Here is a 22,099-nt window from a genome sequence, read left to right on the forward strand (position 1 = left end):
GGTAGATGGCTCAGGGCAATCCCAGCTGCCTTTCAATTCAAAAGTTGTGTTCCCTTATCCACCGGTATGTACTCCCAGACTTCCAAGAGCAATTAAAATTTCTGAGAGTCACCTGAAAAAAAGGAATAAATCAACGCACCCTGTTACGTAGGGAAACTACATCACTATCACTATCCATGGGGGATTCCAGAATTTGTGTACATGAGCCTAGACCCAAGTGTCTCACCAGATTACGAAGATACTATAAATCTGGATAATTCATTAGGTACAAAGCAATTTCACATCAATCATCTCATTCAATCCTTTCGCTATCCCAGGAATTAGAAAGAGAAGTTATTATCTACACTGTACAATGCTAAGAGATTAAATAACTTGTATAAGATTACAGAGCCCAGGTTTTATAAGACTAGAGGTAGTAAAAAACAGAAGAAAAGAATTTAGAACCAAGGTCTTCTAACTCAAAAGCCAATACTCTTTCTACTCCATCATATAAAATTTTTAGTCAAAAATTTCCCAGAAAAAGAAATTTCAGCACGTAATAATTGCAAATCAGGTAAAAACCCTGTTATAGCAAATTATCTACTACACTATTACTGTTTAGAAAACATTTTGAGGTATTACATACATACAGAAAAGTACACTAACATTATGTGCATAATTCAATGAGTTTTAACTATATATATACCTAAGTAACCACCACCCAGATCAAGATACAGAATACTTCTAGGAGGCTCCCTTAAGCCCTAACCATTCAATAATAATGCCCAAGCTTACTTTCTTGATTTCTTTCAGTAAGATTAATCTGACCTGTTTTCCAACTTTAGATAAATATACAGTATATACTTTTGCTCATTATTATATCTGTGAGATCCATCCATGTTATTGTGTTTAGTGGCCATATGAAGTATTTCACTGTATGAATATACCATAATATACTTATCTACTCTATTTAGGTCATTCCCATTTTGGGGCTATTATGAATGCTATGATTATTCACATACATTTCTCTTGGGTGTGTGTATATATAAAAATATATATGACACAGGAGTAGACCAGCTGGGTCACAGGGAATACTAGCTTTATTAAGAAGTAGATACTGCCAGTTTCTCAAAGCGGTTACACCAATTTACAATTCCACCAACAATGTTGCTTTACATCTTTGCCAACAATGGATATTATTAGTCTTTTTAACTTTAGCCATTTTGTTGGGTGTACAGTGGTGTTTGTTGAGATTTTAATTTGCATTTCCCTAATAAGTAATGTTGTTGAGTAATGTTGGGCCATTTGGATATCCTTTTTGGTGAAGTTCCTTTTAAATCTTTTGTTGATTCTTTAAAACCAGACTGTCTTTTAAAAATTTATTTGCAATAATTCTTTATATATTCCAGATGAATCCTCTGTTGAATATACGTGTTACAAGTACTTTCTCCCAGTTTATGCCTTGCTTTTTCCCTCTCTTAATGCTATCTTTTGATGAAAACAGAAGTTATTTTAATAACTTTAAATCCATCTTAATTAAATTTAATCAATTTTTTCTTTTTTGGTTAGTGTATTTTGCATCTTGTTGAAGAAACTTTTGCATTCTCTAAAGATATATCCTTATGTTTCCTTCTAGATGCTTTATTGTTTCAGCCTATCTCATTCAATAATTCATCCTAACTTAATTTTGTGTATGGTTTGAGGTAAAGATCAAGGTTCATTTTTATCCATACAGATATCCAATTGATTTAGCACCGTTTATTATAAAGATCATCCTTTCTCCACTGAACTGCAGGGGTAGCTTTGTAGAAAAATCAGGTGACTATACATGAATGGGTCTGTTTCTGGACACTCTTTACAGTCCATTAATCTGTTTATTCTCACATCAGTACTACACTCTCTTAATTACTGCAGCTTTTTATAAAGTCTTGGTATCTGGTAATGTAAGCATTCTAATTTTGTTAAGATTGACTTGGCTAATCTAGGTCCTTTCGCATTTTCAAATATGTTTTAAAACTGGCTAGTGTGGTTTTAATTGGGAACAAATAGATGAGTCTAGGGAGAACGGGTATCTTAACAATTTTGAGTCTTTAAATCCATGAACATGACATCTCTCCTTTTATTTAGGTTGTCATTTGTTTCTCTCAGCAGTTTTGTAGCTGTTAGTGTGGCAGTCTTGCACATTTTTCATTAAATTGATTTTGGCGGGGGGGGGACAGCTGCTATTCTAAAAGTATTTTTTTTACTTTATTTTCCAACTATTTGATGTTAGTATACAGAAATACAACTGATTTTTGAAAACTGACTTTGCTTCCTATTCTAACAGTTTGTAGATTCCTTTGGATTTTCCAAATACACAATCATATCATCTGTGAAAAGACAGTTTTACGTCTTTTCCAATATTTATATCTTTTATTTTTTGTCCTTATTGAATTGGCTAGGACCTCCAGGACAATGCTGAACAGAAGTGGTGCTAATGATCTTCCTTGTCTTGTTTCTGAACTTGAAGGAAAAAGCATTCAATTTTTCTTTAAGATTGGCAGCTGAGCCAATCTTCTTCTTCTTTTCCTCCTTCTCCCCAAAGCCCCCCAGTACACTGTTATATATTCTAGTTGGAGGTCCTTTTGGTTGTGCTATGTGGGACGCCACTTCAGTATGATCTGATGAGCCGTGCCAAGTCCGCACCCAGGATCTGAACTGGCGAAACCCTGCGCCACTGAAGTGCAGCGCGCAAACTTAACCGTTTGGGCACAGGGCCGGCCCCAAACATTCAATATTTTACCATTAAGTATGACAGCTATCGCTTTGTACATACTCGTCTGGTTTGCTAACAAATTTTATCATGGTGTTAAAACTGGTCAAATACTATATCTCATCTATTGAGATAATATGATTTCCCTCTCTTTATTCTGTTAATATGATTTATATTGTTAAGCTAACCTTGGATTTCTAGAATAAACTCTACCGAAATGTGACATTCTCTCTCTTATATACTGCAGAATTCAACTTGCTCATATTTTGCTCAGGATTTTTGTGGCTATATTCATGAGAGATATTGACCAGTAATTTCCTTTCCTTGTTATTTGTCAGATTTTGGTATTAAGGTTGTGCTAGCTTCTAAAAACAAACTGGGAAGTGTTATCTCTTTTTCTATTTTCTGTAAGAGACTGTATAAAATCGGTAAATTTCTTCTTTAAATGTTTAGGTCACAAGTGAAACCACCTGGGCCTGGAAATTTCTTTTTGAGAAGTATTACAAGTATGAATTCATTCTCTTGAACAGAGATAAGACTATTCAGATTTTTTACTTCTTGTGTCAGTTTTGCCAAAATGAGTTTCTCTAAATTATCAAATTTATTAGCATTATTTATAATATCTTACTATCCTTAACATATATTACTTTTCTCTGAATCATTTGAGAATAGATTGCATACAACACGCTCCTTTACCCTTAATACATCAGTATACATTTCCTAAGAATATTCTCTTAGATAGCCACAGTACAAGTTATCAGATTCAGGGAATCTAATATTGCTAAAAATCTTAAAGATTATACTAGAATTTTAAGAACTGTTTCAGTCACGTCCTTTATAGCATTTTCTTCTCTAGCAGAGAATTCAATCCAGGATTACATTATTGCATTTATTCCATCTCTTTAGTGTCCTTCAATAGTGATGTCTCCCATATCTTTCTTGATACTGGCAATTTATTTTCTACTTTTTACATTTCAGGCTTTCTAGGGGTTTATCAATTTTATTAATCTTTTTAACAATTTCATTTAAACAAAATCATAGACCTGTTTTTTATTTGATTTCTGCTCTTATCTTTCCTTCTACCTTCTTTCAGTTATAATTTGCTTATTCTTCTCTTGTCTTGAGATAGAAGCTTAATGTTCAGCCTTTCTTTTTGCTTATACATTCAAAGCTGTATGTATCCCTCTATGCATCGCTTCTAGCTGCACTTCACAAGCTTTTCTTTTTTTTTTTTTTTAAAGATTGGCACCTGAACTAACATCTGTTGCGAATCTTATCGTTTTTTTTTCCTTCTTCTTCTTCTCCCAAAGCTCCCCCAGTACATAGTTGTATGTTCTAGTCGTTAGGTCCTTCTGGTTCTGCTAGGTGGGGTGTCACCTCAGCATGGCTTGATGAGCAGTACTAGGTCCAAGCCCCAGATCCAAACTGGCAAAACCCTGGGCTGCCGAAGCAGAGCGCACAAGCTTAACCACTCGGCCAAGGGGCTGGCCCCTTGGACAAATTTTGACACATTTTTTCATTATTATTCAGGTCAATATATTTTATAATTTTAACTGATATTTCTTCTTTAGCCAATATGTAAAAGTTTGTTGTTTTTAGTGCCATCAAGTCGATATTTAAAAAGAACACTGCCTAATTTCTAAATATTTGAGGACTTTCCAGTTACCTGCTATTGCTTTCTAGATTATCACCACTGAAATCAGAGAACATATCTGAAATCTCATTTCTTTCAAATTTACTAAGATTTGCTTTATGGTACGGCATATGATATATTTCAGAAAATGCTTCTTATGTAGTACAGTCATGTGCTGCACAACGGCATTTTGGTCAAGCACAGACTGCAGGTACAACAGTGGTCCCATAAGATTAGCACCGTAAAGCCTAAGTGTAACACCATAGCTAACACTAAGTGTGCAGTAAGTAGGCTATACCACCTATGTTTGTATAAGTACACTCTATGATGTTTACGCTACAAAATCACCTAATGACTTACTTCTCAGAACGTCTCCCCATCATTATGTGACACATGACTGGATGACAATAAAGCTAGTCACACTTTTTTATTTCCCAGTGTATATACAACATATATTTACACTGTAGTCTATTAAGCATTACGTCTAAAAAAAACCGTATATACCTTAATTAAAAAATACTTTATTGCTTAAAAATGCTAACCATCATCTGAGCCTTCAGCAAGTCACAATCTTTTTGCTGGTTAAGGGTCCTGTAAAAACACAATAATACATGAAAAGTACAATAAAATGAGCTATGCCTGTATCTGAAAAGCACGTATATCCTGTAGTTGTTGGCGAAAGTGTTCTATGGGTGTCGATTAGGTCAAGTTGACTGTAGGTCTTTGGCAATTTTTTTCTTGTTTGTCCTGTTAGTTACTAAGAAAGGTGCACAAGCCTACTACAGTTGTGGTTCTGTCATTTTAAACTTTTGGGTCAGCCATCTTTTCCTTCTTGTGTTTTAGACCTGTATTATTAAATACCTAAAAGACGTAAGATTCTTATATCTTCCTGTTGAATTTATCCTTTTAACACTATGCAATGCACTTCTTTACCTCTAATCATACTTCTTGCCTTACAGTCTACTTTTTCTGACATAAACAGCCAATCCTGGTGTCTTTTGGTTAACGTGTGCACGATACATTTTTCTCATTCTTTCACTTACTCACCCGTGACCTGAAGTTTAAAATATGTCCCTTGTAAACGGTGCATAGTTAGGTCTTCTAAGTTTTGTCTTAAGCTTTTGTTCCTTTTACATTTACTTAATTACTAGGTTGAGCTGAAGTCTACCATCCTGTCATTTATTTTGTTTATCTCATCTGTTCTTTATTCCTTTCTCTTTTCTTGCATTTCTTTGGCAGAATCAATTATCTTTTATTATTCCACTTTCTCCTCTACGAGCTTTTTAGCTACACATTCTTTTTCTCTGGGTGGTCACTCTAGAGATAGCTAATGTGCTTTTCACTGATTTGCCAGTCTCCAGCCTTTTGTTCTACAGTTGTCACATACTGCTTCCACAGATTTTAACCCCCACAAGCCATAATTATTTTAAACAGTATTAATTTATATTTACACACATTTATCCTCATCATTGTCCTTTATTTGTTTCTGCAGTTCTGTGCCTTTATCTGGGATAATTTTCTTTCAACATGAACTTCTTCTAGTATTTTCTAGTGCCAGTCTATCATCAATAAATTTTCTTAGCTTTAGTCTGTCCTATTTTGCCTTCACTTTTGAAGGATATGCTCACTGGATTTAGAATTCTAGATTAGCACTCTTTTTTCTTTCAGCACTTTAAGAGGTCATTCTGTTGATTTCTGACTTCTTAATTTCAGGTGACATCTCAATTATCACTCTTACTGTTCTCCTGAAGGTAATGACTTCTTTCCTTCTGGCAGCTTTAAGATTTTCTTTTTCTTTGATTTTTAGCAGTTTAGTCTACGACAGGTCTCAATAAGCTTTTATTTGTATTTTTCCTGCTTGGAATTCACATAGAGCTTCTTTAATCTGTGTTTTGGTATCTTTCTCAGTTTTGGACAATTCGTGGTCAATATTTCGTCCATCCTGTATCTCCTCTCCTTCTGGGACTCACATTAGACATGTTAAACCCCTCCACCGTCTCATTCTTTCTTTCTGTATTTCCCCTCCATTTTTTCTCTCTTAGCACTGCATAATTTCTATTCAATTCTTTTCTTCTAGTTTACTATTCCTCTATTCTGCTGTTTCTAATTTGCTAGTAAACCCAACTACCAAATTCTTAATTTAGTTAACGTATTTTCTTTGTCATAGAGTTTCCAGGTCTCTGATAAAATTTTTTCCTCTTTATCTTGAGCATATTAAAATCAGTTATTCTAAACTCTGTGTCGAGCCAGCCCTGATGGCCTAATGGTTAAAGTTTGGTGTGTTTTGGTGGCCAGGAGTCACTTCCTGGGTGCAGAACTACACCACTAGCCTGTCAAGAGCCATGCTGTGGAGGTGGTTCACATTAGAACTAGAAGGACCTACAAATAGAAAATACAACTACATATTGGGGCTTTGGGGAGGAAAAGAAAAAAATTGTTAACGTCTCTGTGTGATAATTCTAATATCTGAATTATCTGTGGATTTACTCCTTTTTCCCCCCTCTTGATTTTTGGTCAATTAACATCCTACAGCATTTTCCTGAATGAAATATTTGATTATGGATTAAAAATTATAGAAGTTCTAGGTGACACCTTCCTCCAGAGAGCGTTATTCCCTTATAGCAGCAGAAAGAGTACCAATGACTCACCCACATTTTCTTGAGGGCTGGGCTATTTCAGTTTTGCCCCCAATCTTAGGGAATGGCCCTGATGGGCTCTCAATGGAAAACTTGGCAGAGTTTGAACTTCAACTTTGCCTCTTTGGCACTAGGGGGTTGTTGGAATCTCTGTTCAGAGCTTAGCTTCCCAGCTACTGTTTTCTTCTGGGTTCCTTAGAATCTTATCTTACACAAGTGTACCTTAGAAGTCAGTCAATGACTTTGGGATACCTGACTAGGGATTTTGAGGCCAGAATCTATGTAGTTCTCTCCTCTTTTGGACTGAAGTTTCAACTGCTTTAGTGGCCCCAGACCTCTTTAGTCCAGTAAGACTGCCACCTTCTGTTTGGGCTCTATTCCTATGCCTCCAGGAAAAAAGCCAGAGTGACTGGGGAGCTCACTGGTGCTTTCCTTCTCTCAAAGATCAAAATCCTCAAAAACTTTCTGTGTTGGTTGCTCTTCAACAATGGAATGGCTGCTCAATTAAAAACAGAGAGGTATACAACATGATTACCAGATACATATTAGAAATTGAGATGATTACATAAAGAATTTTGAGAAATACCTTGCCAAGGACTAGGCACTATGGGCCCTAACACCATATTTTACCTGACTGAATCAGTCACACAACTTTGGTGGGAGCACCAAGGTCTAGCTGACTCCTGATAAGGTAATCTTTCTGCACAATCATGTTTACATTAGAAAAGGGGGAAAACACTACGGCCTGAGGGTCAAACTTGGCCCAATGTCTGCTTTTATGTGACTTGTAAGAGTAATTTTTACATTTTTTTAAATGGTTGGGGGGAAAAAAGAACAATGCTTTGTGACACACAGAAATTATATGAAATTCAAATTTCCGTGTCCATAAATCAGTCTTACTGGAATACTATCACTCTTATTTGTTTGTGTATTATTACGGCACTTTCACAATACAATGGCATTTGAGTAGTTACTTCACACTGCTTCTCAGAGTACTACAGATTATACAGATGCAGTTATAACTCAACAGTGCCTTGAGTGTCACGCTTACTGCTGTACTGCAACATTTTATTTTACTTTTATTACCAGTGCATACTCATGATGTCAAAACAAGAAAAGTGGAATGTGAATGTCATGCTTTTAAGGCACAGTGGAGTATGGATTATTTTGTTATTGAATCAGATGGTGAGGCATTGTATCTACAACATTATAGCTGTGCTAAAAGAATACAATATATGTTCACATTACCAGACTAAGCACTCATCAAAACATTCCCAATGCACAAGAAAGTGAGTCAGAAACACTTAAAAATTTTAAGTGAAATCTCATCACAGTAGAATTTCTTCACAAAAATTAAAATGAGGCTGCAACCAAAATAAGTTTGCAACTGGTTCAAGTGTTAGCAAGAGAGGAAAGCCATTTACTAAAGTGAATTAATTAAATCGTGTTTGACTGGAAAAGCCAAAGAAATATGTCCCAAGACAATAAACTTGTTTAAGACTATTAGCCTTTCTGTAAAACAGGTGAGTTGAGGACACTGGAAGCAATAATCAGTTAAAAAACAAAGGATTTTGAGTGGTTTTCCTTGGCTTTTGATGAGTTCACAGATATTACCAATACTTAGTTGTTCATTATTTAAGGAGCTGAATCTAAAGTGACTGAAGAGTTACTCTCTATGAATGGTTTGTGTGGAACAAATAGAGGCAAGCATATTCTTGAAGAAGCTGACCAAAAAAAACCTGATGGTAGTAAAAATACGCATGGAGCAAAAAAAGACTTAACCAGACAATTTTACAAAGTTTATGAAAACTTAAGGTGCTTAAAACTCTATAGTGCAATTACTCAGTGGAAAAACATTTTAAGCTATCATATATTATTATTATTATTTTCTTTTGTTTGGCTGAGGAAGATTCGCCCTGAGCTAACATCCATTGCCAATCCTTCTTTTTTTTTTTTTGCTTGAGGAAGATTAGCCCTGAGCTAACATCTGCACCAGTCTTCCTCTATTTTGTATGTGGGATGCCTCTACAGCATGACTGATGAGTGGAGTAGGTCCATACCCAGGACCCAAAGCCCAGAACTCGGGTTGCTGAAGTGGAGCACAGGGAACTTTAACCACTCAGCCATGGGGCCAGCCCCTATCATGGATTACTGAACCAGTACTATCAATGATGAACTTCATTAGCTCTCATGAACTTAACCACTGTCAGTTCTATGAATATTTCTCACAAATAAAAGCTGAATATCTTGACTTGTCCTATTACACAGCTGTTTGATAGCTTAGTAGTGATAAAGTTTTATTATGATTTTTTTGAGCTCAGGGCCAATACAGAAATTTTTCTGAATGAGAAGAATACCTGCAATCACTATTATCAAACACTGAGTAGTTTTATAAACCCGATTTTGCTGCAAACCTGGTAATGTTTCTTAATGACTCAACTTTCCAGTGCTGTCAAAAGTTAAAACAAGATCTTCATTCCTTCACAAATGTGTATCAGATTTATTTCCTAAGCTCAAATCACAGTTTCAACAGCATTCTTTAGACCTCAATGCTAGTGCAAAATATATGAAAATCAGTGCAGTTTGAGAAGCTTCCACCTAATCCTCTACTGGAATTCATTAATCGGCAAGGTAATGACATGTTAAAAGGCAAATATCAAGAGAGGACTTAGAGAATTCTATAAATGCCTTCCAGGTGATGACTAAAATCACTTAACTAAAATCATACACTTGTACATTGATATCAGTATTTTGCGCTACCTATCTGTCATAGATCCTCCAAGATGAAATATGTAAAATCTCATTACAGATCAGCATTAACAGAGGAACACTTGGAATTGATTTTGATAATACAGAACACTAACTCTGAAACTTAATTAAGCAAAACGTTACCTTCTCCCAAAAGAATTCCCCTCCTCTCATGACAAAACTGTACTCAATCACTAATATTTCAAATTTCATATTCATGTAAAAACTTTGTCAACGACGGTTTGTCTTTTAAATTACAAATGGTGTATGATATATGTATGTGTGCTGTGCATGTATACTAAATTTTATCTTCCAATAACCATCTGATTTTTCCTTCAGAAGTTCTTACTATTAACTGCCTTCTCTAAAACAGAAAGAATGCCAAGAAAAAACAACCGATTCCACTATCACACCTGTCCAATGAAATCTTAGTAATCTTCATTAGCCTTTAATATTTTAATTCCCACTTATTCTACCCTACCCCACCCCCAAAAAAGATTCACTCAAGGTTACATATTAATCAATAGCAAAGCTAACTTAAATCCAGATTTCTTGATTTTTTCTGTATGATGAAATGGCAATTTCTCCATATGTAGCACACAACTCTACCTTTAAGCCACAAAAAAGGAATAAAAGTAAAACTTTTACAATTGGCTAAAATATGGAATTTTGATTTTAAGTGAAGGAACTAGGCAGCTGCCATAATTTCAATTTCCTTAAGTCTGCCTGATAGGAATGATTAATGTGGTTTCAGAGCCTCCAGATGGCCTTCAGGAGCTCTGTATAATTAATATCCCAAACTGCCTGTATCATTACGTACATGAACATATATATTTTCCTGAGAAGGCCCATGGCTTTCATGAATTCTCAAAGGAGTGTGTGAATCATCATGAGTTAAAAAAAATCATTCCAGATACACTGGTAAACAAACAGATAATGAGAAAAGAGTAAAGAAGAAAAGTAACAGATATAGGTAAGGGATGGGGGACAGACATTTCAGGAATGGAGGAAAGAGTGCCCTAGCCCTATAGTTCTCAAAGTGTGTCCCCTTTTCACTGTTTGCATCAACATCTGCACAGTGCAAAAGCAAAAGCAATGGTTAGTAAAACTGCTGGCATCTTAGCACAGACCAAGTCAGTGGTGCCAAATTATACTGGTAATCACTGGTGGTGTTCACTGCCATGCACCTACAGTGCAACACAAAAAAGTCCACTTTCATTTAAGAATGCCCCTGATGAAGAAGTAAAAATGATCAATTTTATCAAAACAACACCACTGAGGGGCCAGCCCCGCGGCTAAGCGGTTAAGTTTGCGCACTCTACTTGGGCGGCCCAGGGTTTCTCGCGTTCGGATCCTGGGCCCAGACCTATCACCACTCATCAAGCCATGCTGAGGCAGCGTCCCACGTAGCACAACTAGAAGATACAACTATACACTGGGGGGCTTTGGGGAGAAAGAAAGAAAGAAAGAAAAAAAAGAAGATTGGCAACAGATGTTAGCTCAGGTGCCAATTTTTAAAAAACAAAAATAGGGGCCGGTCCCATTGCCAAGTGGTTAAGTTCAGAGGCTCTCCACTTCAGCGGCCTGGGGTTTTGCCAGTTCGGATCCTGGGTGTGGACATGGCACTGCTCATCAAGCCATGCTGAGGCAGTGTCCCACAGAGCAGAATCAAAAGGACCAATAACTAGAATATAGAACTATGTACTGGGGGGTTTGGGGGAGGAGGAGGAGGAGGAGAAGAAGAAGAAAAAAAAACTCCACCACTGAGCATACACCTTTTTAACATTCTGTATGATGAAATGGAAAGTATCCATAAAGCATTTCTGCTGCATACCAAAGTACAATGGTTGTCTTCAAGAAAAACACTTGTGTGACTGTTTTAGTTCCAAGCTGATCTAGCCACTTTTTTTCATGGAACATCTTTTTTACTGAAAAACATAACTGACAAACTATGGTTATTCACAGTTAGATATTTAACAGATACTCAGGAAAAGGAACAAAGTGAGTCTGTCATTTCAAGGAAAACAACTGACAGTATTTGTGGCTAACGATAAAATTCAAGCTTTCAAATGAAAATTAAAATTTTGGAAACGTTGTATCCAGCACCATGAATTTGACAGCTTCTCCCTACTTAAGGACTCTTCTATATTGTTGTAACATTAACAAATGTATTTTTTTTTATATTGCATAAGACGTGTCAACATTTGAAAATCTGTGTAACTCAGCTTAACCAGTATTTTCCAAATGACCAATGCATAGTACGAGGTCATGTGTAAGATCCATTTAAAGTAAGTGCAAGATAAGTCAATGGACTTTAATGCAAGAAACCAAAAAATTCACCAATATTTTAGATTCTATATTACAACTAACCTTAAAGAAATTACCAGTTGTCAATTTTTGGCATGATGTTAAAGAATATCCACAATTATCTTAAAAAGCTATTAAAATACTCCTTCCTTTTTCAATTACTTATCTGTACAAGTATAGATTTTCTTCATAGGCTTCAACCAAAATAACATTTCAAAACAGATTGAAGTAAAGCAGATATGAGAATTTAGCTGTTCTCTACAAAACCAGACATTATAGAGATTTGCTTACCACTAATTTTTTTCTTTCAGAAAACAAACATTATTATGCTAAAATGTAATGAGTTATTATTATTGTTACTTTAAAGGAATCAAATAGATTTTTAAAATTGTTTTAATTTCTAATACAGTACTGAAAAATAACTCATAAATAAAAGCTCTTGTCCTCAATTCTTTCTACAAATATAAAGTGGTATTAAAACTCAAAAAGTTTGCAGATCCATTGCTCTAGTCCCTAGCCAAAAGAAAGCATACAACGAATCTCCTTAAATCACCTTTCACCATTTTATTCCGCCTAGAAATCTCTCTCTCCCTCAGCACCAACAGTGCATGCCAAACCAGATTATGAACTCTGGATAATGGGAATAGGAAAGAATGTTATACATACAAATATATGAGAAGAGGGGTTGTATGCAATAACCACAATGTGGAGGACACAATTTCTGTGAGATCCTCACAAGGAATAGCCTTCTCAAAAATGACTATGGGGAAGGTCCATGGCTCATCAGCATAGGAAGCCTTCTATTACCGATTTCTCAGTTCAGGTTTGTACTAAACAATAACAACAGCTAACATTTTCTGAGCTTTTACTATGTGCCAAGAATTTTGTTTGAAGTATTTTACTTGTTTAATCTGTACAGATACATTATGAAGTAGGTACTTACTATCATCCTCAATACACAGAAGAAATCGGGGCAAAGCTGAAATTAAAATACATGCAGAACCTGTACTCTTAACCAGTATAAACATGGCCTCCCACTATATCCATCTTTACTGATATATCTTGAGTAAACACTTAATTGCGTAAACATCTGATTATCACTCAGGACTCACATAACTATTGCAGTTAAGGTCTGATGGTCATAAATATATTCCTTTGTGTGATCATGTAATCCAGATCTTTCTCTCACTTTCACTCAGAAGCCTGGTCATTTCTCTCACTACTTTGGCCCAATTATTTGATAAATACTCAAACACACAGACAAAACCTTCAAACACCTAAGAAGTTTCCTTCTCAATTTACTATTTAAAATAAAAAGCTATTATAACTGCTAAATATTACACTAGAGAAAGCTATATAACAGACGTTCTCAAACTTCTTTTATTAAAAGTAACTTTTGATTTCTCTAAATCTTGAAAAGAGGAGGTAGGATTGGGGGAAAGGTTAAAATGGTGTCAGACAAGTACTCAAAGCAAGAAAATGTTTTGGTCAACCTGTAACTGACTAGATGTGAACTCAGGGACATTCTGAAGATAAAATTCCTTTATGATGAAATAAACTGTGTTAAAACCTCCAAATTACACAGTTTTGGCACATCTCAAGATCCAAAGGCAATGCTCCCACTAGATTACGTTCATAACGTAAATGAATCTTCAGGTAAATATGGGGAGTGAGAATTGCGAGGCCAGTGACTTTTCAGGAAGGTTATATATACCCTCACCAATCACTTTGCTACACATGTGAACAGTGCAGAGGCAGAATAAAAGACAAGTGTCACTATTCTTGTACTACTTTTTCTACTAACAAGTAGCCACCAAGACCAGGGACTGAATTCCTCCATCAAACTAGGAAAAGACTGGCTACTGGTTATTTATACTTATTTAATGTCAGAATGAGTTTCTCCTTTTTTAGTCTTCTAACTCTAATTAGGGAATGAAGACTTTATTTCATTAAAGCATTTTAATTTTATCTAACAGACAGAAAATCTCTGTTGTATCGTGTATTTCAGAGAATGAGGTGTAAAAAAATTACATTTCACTTACTAATAACCAAGACCTCAAAGGTAATCCAATTCAATCTTGGGGGAAGAAAGACAGTGCACAAGAAGAAAGAGCTGTGACCTTTATCTCCTCCTCCTTCCAGTCCTCACTGATCCTCTATTTTTACAGGAATAAGCCTTGAAAAGGCTATTTACAGCTGCCAGAGGAGCAGTGATTCCTGCCTAAGGGTATAAATTTGTATCCACTCAAAATTAAATCCTAGATGATACAACTGGGAATCTCTATTCTCTATCACAACACCACTGCTAAACTTACTGACATTTACAAACCACTTCTGCTCCTTGCATCACTATATTCCAAGACTTCCAGGATAATCTTTGTTTCAGAAACACTTAATGAGATTTCAGTTATTATTCCTAACTATCTTTATATTCCTATATACCTACATTATTTTACTTCTTTTAGAGTTGTTTGAGAATGCATGTCACTTGAATGGATACTCTGTTAAACAATAAATGTCGAGAATAAGATATGAGAGAAAAAACCCTACTGGATACAATTTACTATCTTCCTCACTAATCCTAAATCTTAATATAATCCTGTCTCTAGACTCAAATGCAACTAGACTCCTAAATCCCCATGAATCCTAATCTTGGATTTAGACATTTACCAGAAAAACTCCAGCTCTGCATTCAAATAGCAAAATAAAAACACTTCTGGACTACTTCAAATTGTGTTTCCCACAACTGATGGAACTAATTAACAGGAAAATAATCTCTAAATCAGTTAAATTACCTGTATGCCTCCTCCAGGTTCTCATCCAAGAAGCAGCCAAGAAAAGAAAGTGTCCCTCAGATGATCTCCCCGACTCCCCAACCTGCTCTTTTCTAACAGACTTGGCCTTGGATCTATGCGGAAGCTGAGGTTGCCAGAAGCAACTAGCACTTCCTTCAAACTGTCTAACCTTTAGACTGCTGGGTCATAATTAAACAATTTAATCAGAAAAGAGGCTTTAAACAGCCTGGCAATTTCTCAAAAGGTTAAACACAGACTTACCATATGACCCAGTAATTCCACCCCTAACTATATACCCAAGGGAACTGAAAACATATGACCACTCAAAAACTTGTACACGAATGTTCATAGTAGTATTATTCACAATAACCAAAAAGGGGAAACAACACAAATGGCCATCAAGTGATGAATGGATAAAATGTGGTATGGTCACGCAATGAAATATTATTCAGCCATAGAGGAATGAAATACTGACACATGCTACAACATGGATGAACTTTAAAAACATTAAAAGAAGCCAATCACAAGAGACCACATATTGTATGATTTCACTTACATGAAATCCCCAGAATAGGCAAAATTCATAGAGACAGAAAGTAGATTAGTGGTTGCCTAGTGCTAGGGGGATGGGTGAAGAGAAAAAGAGCATGTCAGCTAATGGGAACAGGGCTGTGTTTGAGGGTGGTGGTGGTGAAAATGTTCTAAAGTTGATTGTGGTGATGACTGCACAACTCTGTGAATATATTAAAAACCAGTGAATTATACATTTCCAATAGGTGAACTGTATGGTACGTGATTTACATCTCAATAAAACTGTTATTTAAAAAGGAGGACATGCAATAATGTGGTTTCATTAATCTATTTCATTTTTCAAATTCAATCCTTTTTTTAACTTTCAAAAGGATCCATGAGAGGAAAATTTCCTATTTGCTAGTCTGTCAGCCTAGCTAAATTTTAAAAGTACATGATCCTGTACAACTGAAATCTCACAAGGTTGTAATCTATCATAACATTAATAAAAAAAAAAAGTACATGATCCACAAGAAAGGAAAGGGAGATATACACTAAACGATGACAGCAGTTCCACAAATTCAGACATCTGACGGCTTGATAGTAAGTGAAAAATGGATCAAAAAACAAAACAAGAACACACACAACCGAAGATTTTCATAAAGCTATCAGTGGGCCAAAAATACAAACACAATCATTTTCTGCCATGAAAGTTTATACAGTGCTAACTATCTACAATTCATGCTGTAATATTCAAGCTTAGCTTTGTTGCAAAGTAAACTTAAAAAAAACTTTTCTACCATACAGCAAATAGCTTTTAAAGTATTTCTGAAAACATTTCAATGACAAGGAAAAATGGTCATGATGCCCAATACTTGAAAAATTAACTCATAAAGCTATATAAACATTCTAACGAGGTAAAGTATGTGAACAAAAATTTATAAAAATCCCAGATGCACAGTTTTACACATATATATGATATATATAATCAAACATATTTATATAATAGGTATATGTTATCATCAACTGGTACAGCCAGTTTTTAAACCCTTGGATCTAGTCTGTGGCAGGAACAGAACCAGTACTATCTTAATCAGCGGGAAGCAGTTTTCTACACTATCCTCTTTCCAAACACATCAGATTCTACTCATCCCATTTCACCTCCTCCAAAATAAACTTCACATTTATAGTTTGAATAAAGTTGCCCAGGTAATTCTGCTATACTCTCACTGCCATCCTAACTCCTTTTGGAACTACTGAGATCAAAGTAAAAAGCTTTTACTGGATTTTCTAGGACATCCATAGGAACTAGCTTTAATTTAAACAGTCAGTCGAGAGCACTATGATAACCCGTGAGAATGTGGTAGCAGGGTCTCTACAGGGGATAGAGTGGCAGGCATCTCTGGCTTTTAGTTCTAAGTAAAACGTTAACCCAAGAAAATATACTGGAGGAAAACGTACTATCCAAACAATGAATTAGTCTATTGTTTTGCATTAAAAAAGTAACAAAATTTTTAAAATGTTCTAAAGGTGTTTTGAAAATATTACATCAATGATATGCCCACCTAAAAAAGAAAAAGACGAAGCAACTCAAAAATGTAGTTACTAAAAGTGTTATAGCTGATTGACAATTTGATGTAAGAAAAAAGAATCAAGTATATGCTATGGAACTACAATCAACATTTTAAAATAAGATCAAGTCCTGTTGATTTTTCCCAATATAGAGAAATTATGACCAAATTTTAAGGTGTACTTTCATTCAATACTAAAAAAAAAAAAATCTAACTGTAGTTATTCTGCTTGGGCAGTTTTACAAAATACCACCACTTGAATTTGAGTTAAATTTAATTAGCATATAACATCACTGAAAATCAAGGCAGACAAAAAAAAATTTTTAACCGAAGACTAAAAATAATTACTTATTAGAAAATCAAAGTCTGTTTTGGAAGAAGTCTGGATTTTGAAAGAGGGAAGGAAAGGAGGAGCCTGGAGAATTTAAGAATCCCAGGGAGACTCTGTCAAACTAAATATACTTTCGGGGATTAAGAAGCAACTAATGAAATTCTTTACTGACAAGTGTGTGTTGAACATATAAACAGAAAGGAGGCTAGGAAAGCCGGAAAATCACTTGTTTAGACTGGGAGCTCCTTAAGTGAAGAGACTGTCTTATCTCTGGATTCCTGGTGACTGGCACGAAGCAGGTTAATAAACGCTTGGTAATTTAAAAGGGGGAAAATGTCTTGACTAGAATTCTCACCATAAAAAAAGGAAAAAACACCATCCAAAACCAAAACCAAACATTTTATTTGAATTCACAAAAACAAATGGAATCACTTAGCCTATTTTTCACGCCATATCTTTTTTCCAATAACCATGAACAATTCACTAGCGAAGCTTCTTACATATCTATAATCATAAAAAGCTACGTCCGACTTAAAAGGTTCCAGATCAACCATTTTGAAACACACAAATCTACTGTTTTATTCCTATAAAGTATATAAATATGTAAGTATACGGAAAACAAAAGTGAAGAAGTTGAGCCACACATATTAGATTTTTTAAATATTTAAATTTACAAGCTAAGTTTAAGATTTATAAAAATGGTGGTGGCCCTAAATGTCCCCCAAAGGTACCAAGACATTGAAGTTTTTAAATAGCTATCATTTCACTCTTTGAACAATGCACAATTACAAAATACAAGTCTTGTCAGAGCAAATGTCTCACAGACCCAGCAAGATGTGCGCATCTGTTCAAGTCCACCAAGTCTTAAGCAGCGAACACTGACTGCAGGCACCAGGGGGCCTCCCAGGAATAACTTGATAGTAAAGGAAAAGGTAAATAAGAGTTCCTGGCGAAACTCTGCTTCTTATCCAGTCTTAGACTGCTGGAAGGCTTTCACATCTGGAGCAAATAAACTGTATTTTGTTACACAACGGATACATACAGAACCGATGAGATACCCACACATTGGTTGAAAGAAGGAACTAGCGCCCTCCCCCCATTCCCAATCATACAATCTTCTCTGATGATTTTCCAAACGTAACAACAAACTGCTTCACAGTAGTAAACAATTACCTTCGGGTAATTTGAAAGCAAGTAATCACAGTTATGCATATGCAGTCCTTCGAAGGTTTCCGACACAGAGGATTCTAAATGGAAAGGCTTAATTTCTTTTCTACACACTCACAAAGCAATTAGTGATGACGCAAATTTCAGGGTGCAGGGATTCACCGGCAGAAGACCGCGATTAACTTTGAGTAATATCCTGGCCTCTCCATCTCGTCCCTTTCCTTCAATCCCCCACCCCAACATAAAACTGTTCAATAAAAACAGAAGGGCCCGGAAACTTCAAACGCTGCGAAGACTTGTAAATATCTTTTAAACACAAGAGAGACTTTACAACAGACCTTTTCTAAGTTTGTGCAGAAATTAAATCCTGCTGAAACCTGTTAAATTCTCAAACCCGAAAGCCAATCCCTGCAACAAATGTGCCTACATATTTCACACTTCTTGCGTGCATCTTCACCTCAAAGACTTTTGTTTTACTATTTTTTTAAGCTAAATAATAAATGGGAGGTACTCAACTCCCGCTGTTATCCTCTACTTAAATAAACTTCGTTCTATAGCATGATGTGAAAACACAGAACAGATCAAATAACCGTCTCAAGGAGGAGGTTTTTAGAATATTCACTCCTGGAACAAGAGTCGGAGGCAGCCAAGAGCAATGCACAAAGAGGACCGAGAGAAATACACGTTCCACGCACATACAATGCACCCGAGCACACATCCCGGCGCCCTCCCGGGGAAGGGTCACCGAGCACCCCCGGCCGGCGCGCCGCCCGGCCGGTCCCCGAAGGTCCGCAGGGCCCCTGCCCGCCAGGCCCTGGACCGGCTGCCTGCGGGGACAGTCCCTCTCATCCTGCCTCCCCCCGACCGTGTTCGCGGAGGCCGCTCCCCCGACCAGCCGGCCTCTTCGTCCCCTCCTCGGCGGGAGCCTCGGGGAGGGAAAGGGGGGTCCCCTTGGGTGTCGGCGGGGGAGGGGGAACGAGGGCTGAAGCCGACGGCCCCCTGCGGCCGGCCGGGTCCCGCACTCACCCTCCAGCAGTCGGGTGATGAGACTGTCCACGTTCAGCTCCCCGTCCGCCATCTTGTCGGCACCAGACGCTCCTTCCCGGCTGCGGGAACAAGGGCTTCTCGGCGGCGGAGGCTGCGGCGACGGCTCGGCGTTCCCTCACCTACAAGTCACGCGGCGTTTCGACCCCGGTTCCAACTCCCCCTTTCCCCCGGGCCCTCCCCCCACCCCCACCCCACCAAGTAGTGAGCGCGCGCACTCGGAGGCACACACGAGAAATAAATAAATAAACAAGTGGGGCCCCCACGAACCGGGCCGCGTCAGACCCAGCCGCCACCTCCTCCTCCTCGGCACCGCCCAACTCCGCAAAGCTCACCAGCGCCGCCGACGGCCCCACCCGCAGCGCCACTCACTCTACACCGCCCTTCGCCGCCACCGCGCCACGCAGCCCTCCGCGCAGGCGCACGGCGCACTCCTTCAGAGCCACCCGGCTACCCTCCCGCCCCCCGCACGCCCCGGCCTTCGCGCAACCGCACTGGGCTCGGTTCTCCCGCCACGGCCGCCTTCGCGCAGGTGCGTCGCTGTCTCTCACCACTTTCACTGCGCCGAATCGCCCCGGCGCGCAGGCGCCCGAGAGGCTCCCGCGGTTTGCTGCGCCTAGGAAGCTCCCGTTACGCAGAGCGCGTCTAGGCTATGCTGACTTTCCGGCTTCACAGCTGCCCCTGTTGGGGTGCTCTGCAGAAGTCGTTCTTGTGCCTTTCCCGCCTTGCTTTTCTTTCCTTGGCTTTATTCCCTGGTCTTGGAAGCAATTCCTCATGTTTCCGTTAAACGGGAAATGCGGACTGCATTACTCATATTTGAAACTCGAGTTTGCGCGTTTGGAAAGCAAGAAAGGGTTCCTCTGCTGAAAGAGTTTGACATTGCAAATAACGGGTTTTATACCCTACCGTTTCACAAGGCTAGTTGCCCAAGTGTCCCTGGGTGAAATAAGTTAAAGTGGGCCCTGGAGGCGTCAGCAGTAGTAATATATGACGTGGGTACCGCTCTCTGCCTTCTGTTGAGTGCTTTCGTGAATCTTACGTCTCCGTCCTCTCTGTTAAAGAACATTTATTTATACTCTGCTTTATTTCAGAAGAAGGGGTTTAAGCTAGCTTAGTTAAGTAAATGCAAAGGATAAATTAAGAACAGTACAGAGAAATATAGGACAAAAGAAAACGGAGAGTGGGAAAGGTAAGATTAAACCAGTTTTCATGCAAAATGCATGGTTTCCTAAGGACAGGTCACAAATATGATTCTAAGCTTTCTAGCAATCAAGAAAAAGATCAGTTGCGAGGGGAGTAGGTGTTCAGGCTGAGCTGGACCTGGGACTTGAATCTGCTGTAGCAGATTGTGGAGTTGGACGCCCCTTTTCCAAATCTCTTCCATGAGACTCTTAAAGAGTAACAGAATGCTTGGAACCACGTGAGTAGGTGTCTGCTTATCCTTCAATTTTCGTGGGCCCATGAATTCCATGAAAAAAACTTTGAACCCTGTCCACAATTAGGGTTCAAGTATATGCAGACATATTTAATGGACAAAGGACACCCGAAGGAAACTCGACCACGCAAAGTGAATGAGCTCTGAGAGAAAAACACCACCAGTGGGGAAGAGAAAGGCCAGACTCAGCAGAGTCCTGAGAGTCAGAAGGGATTGAGAGTGGTTCTGAGTATTGCCTGCAGATGTCCCCTTCTCCACCCTCCACCAGGTTTTCTAGTGCCTTGGAATCCTGAGAAAGAATTACTATAAAAATGAAAAAGCTGTATCATTAGGGGCCTAACCAACTTTTCTGTGGGAATCTCCCTCCAAAAAAATTATATAAGAATTCAGACTCAGAATTCTTCAGATTTTGAAGTTTAACTGGTGCATATACTATATATTACTTAATACCCCAGCAGCTTCTGGTGCAGCTCACTGTAATCTGAAACATTAACTTTTTTTAAGAAATCATATAAGGGGCTGGCCTAGTGGCACAGCTGTTAAGTTCTTGAGCCCCACTTAGGTGGCCTGTGTTCGCTGCGGGCACCTCCGCCCAGCTCATCAAGCCATGCTGTGGCAGGCTCCCACATATAAAGTAAAGGAAGAGGGGCACAGATGTTGGCTCAGGGCCAATCTTCCCCAGCAAAAAGAAGAGGATTGGCGGTGGATGTTAGCTCAGGGCTAATCTTCCTCAAAAAAATATTTTTTTAAATTAAAAAACAGTCATATGAATATTTACATCACTGAAGATAAAGACTACGTTACACCTTATATCAGTTCAGGTCAGATTTACCATTAAAGTAGCCTTTTTTTATCTTCTCAGAATAAAAAGTGTTTATTGAAGGAAATTTATAAAACAAAGAAAAAATATAAAAATCACCTATAATTTCACCAGCCATAGATAACCACTTTGTTGTCTTATTTCTGGGGCAAAAATATATTTTTATATGTACACACACATACCTATTTTATAAAATTGAGATTATGCTTCACTTCCATTTTATTCTACTTTGTTAAATGAGTTTTGGTGCCACATTTACATGAAACTCAGTTTTCAAAGTTTATTTGGACTTTAAAATACAGATAAGAGGTTGAGGACAGAGAAAGAGGTAAGAGGAGGAGAACTGGAGACTGGAGAAGACAATGCTGTAG

General features: G+C 37.8%; 1 protein-coding gene across 3 annotated transcripts in view; it reads right to left on the minus strand.

Moving 5' to 3' along the window:
* PPP1CB (protein phosphatase 1 catalytic subunit beta) overlaps positions 1-20,401 on the minus strand; it is a 40,779-nt gene extending 20,378 nt beyond the window's left edge. The window contains exons 1-2 of one of the 3 annotated variants that reach the window (XM_070512364.1): positions 20,025-20,401; positions 19,456-19,595 (exon numbers count right to left, since the gene is read on the minus strand). In XM_070512364.1, coding sequence (XP_070368465.1) covers positions 19,456-19,507 — 52 coding nt within the window. In that variant the 5' untranslated portion in view covers positions 19,508-19,595; positions 20,025-20,401. Of the gene's footprint in view, positions 1-19,455; positions 19,596-19,743 lie in introns of all 3 variants that reach the window. The other 2 variants (XM_014850410.3, XM_014850411.3) reach the window with 2 other exon arrangements.
* Positions 20,402-22,099: the final 1,698 nt, after the last annotated feature.

This window comes from Equus asinus, chromosome 6, assembly GCF_041296235.1.
Source record: "Equus asinus isolate D_3611 breed Donkey chromosome 6, EquAss-T2T_v2, whole genome shotgun sequence".
NCBI classification, from domain to species: Eukaryota; Metazoa; Chordata; class Mammalia; order Perissodactyla; family Equidae; genus Equus; species Equus asinus.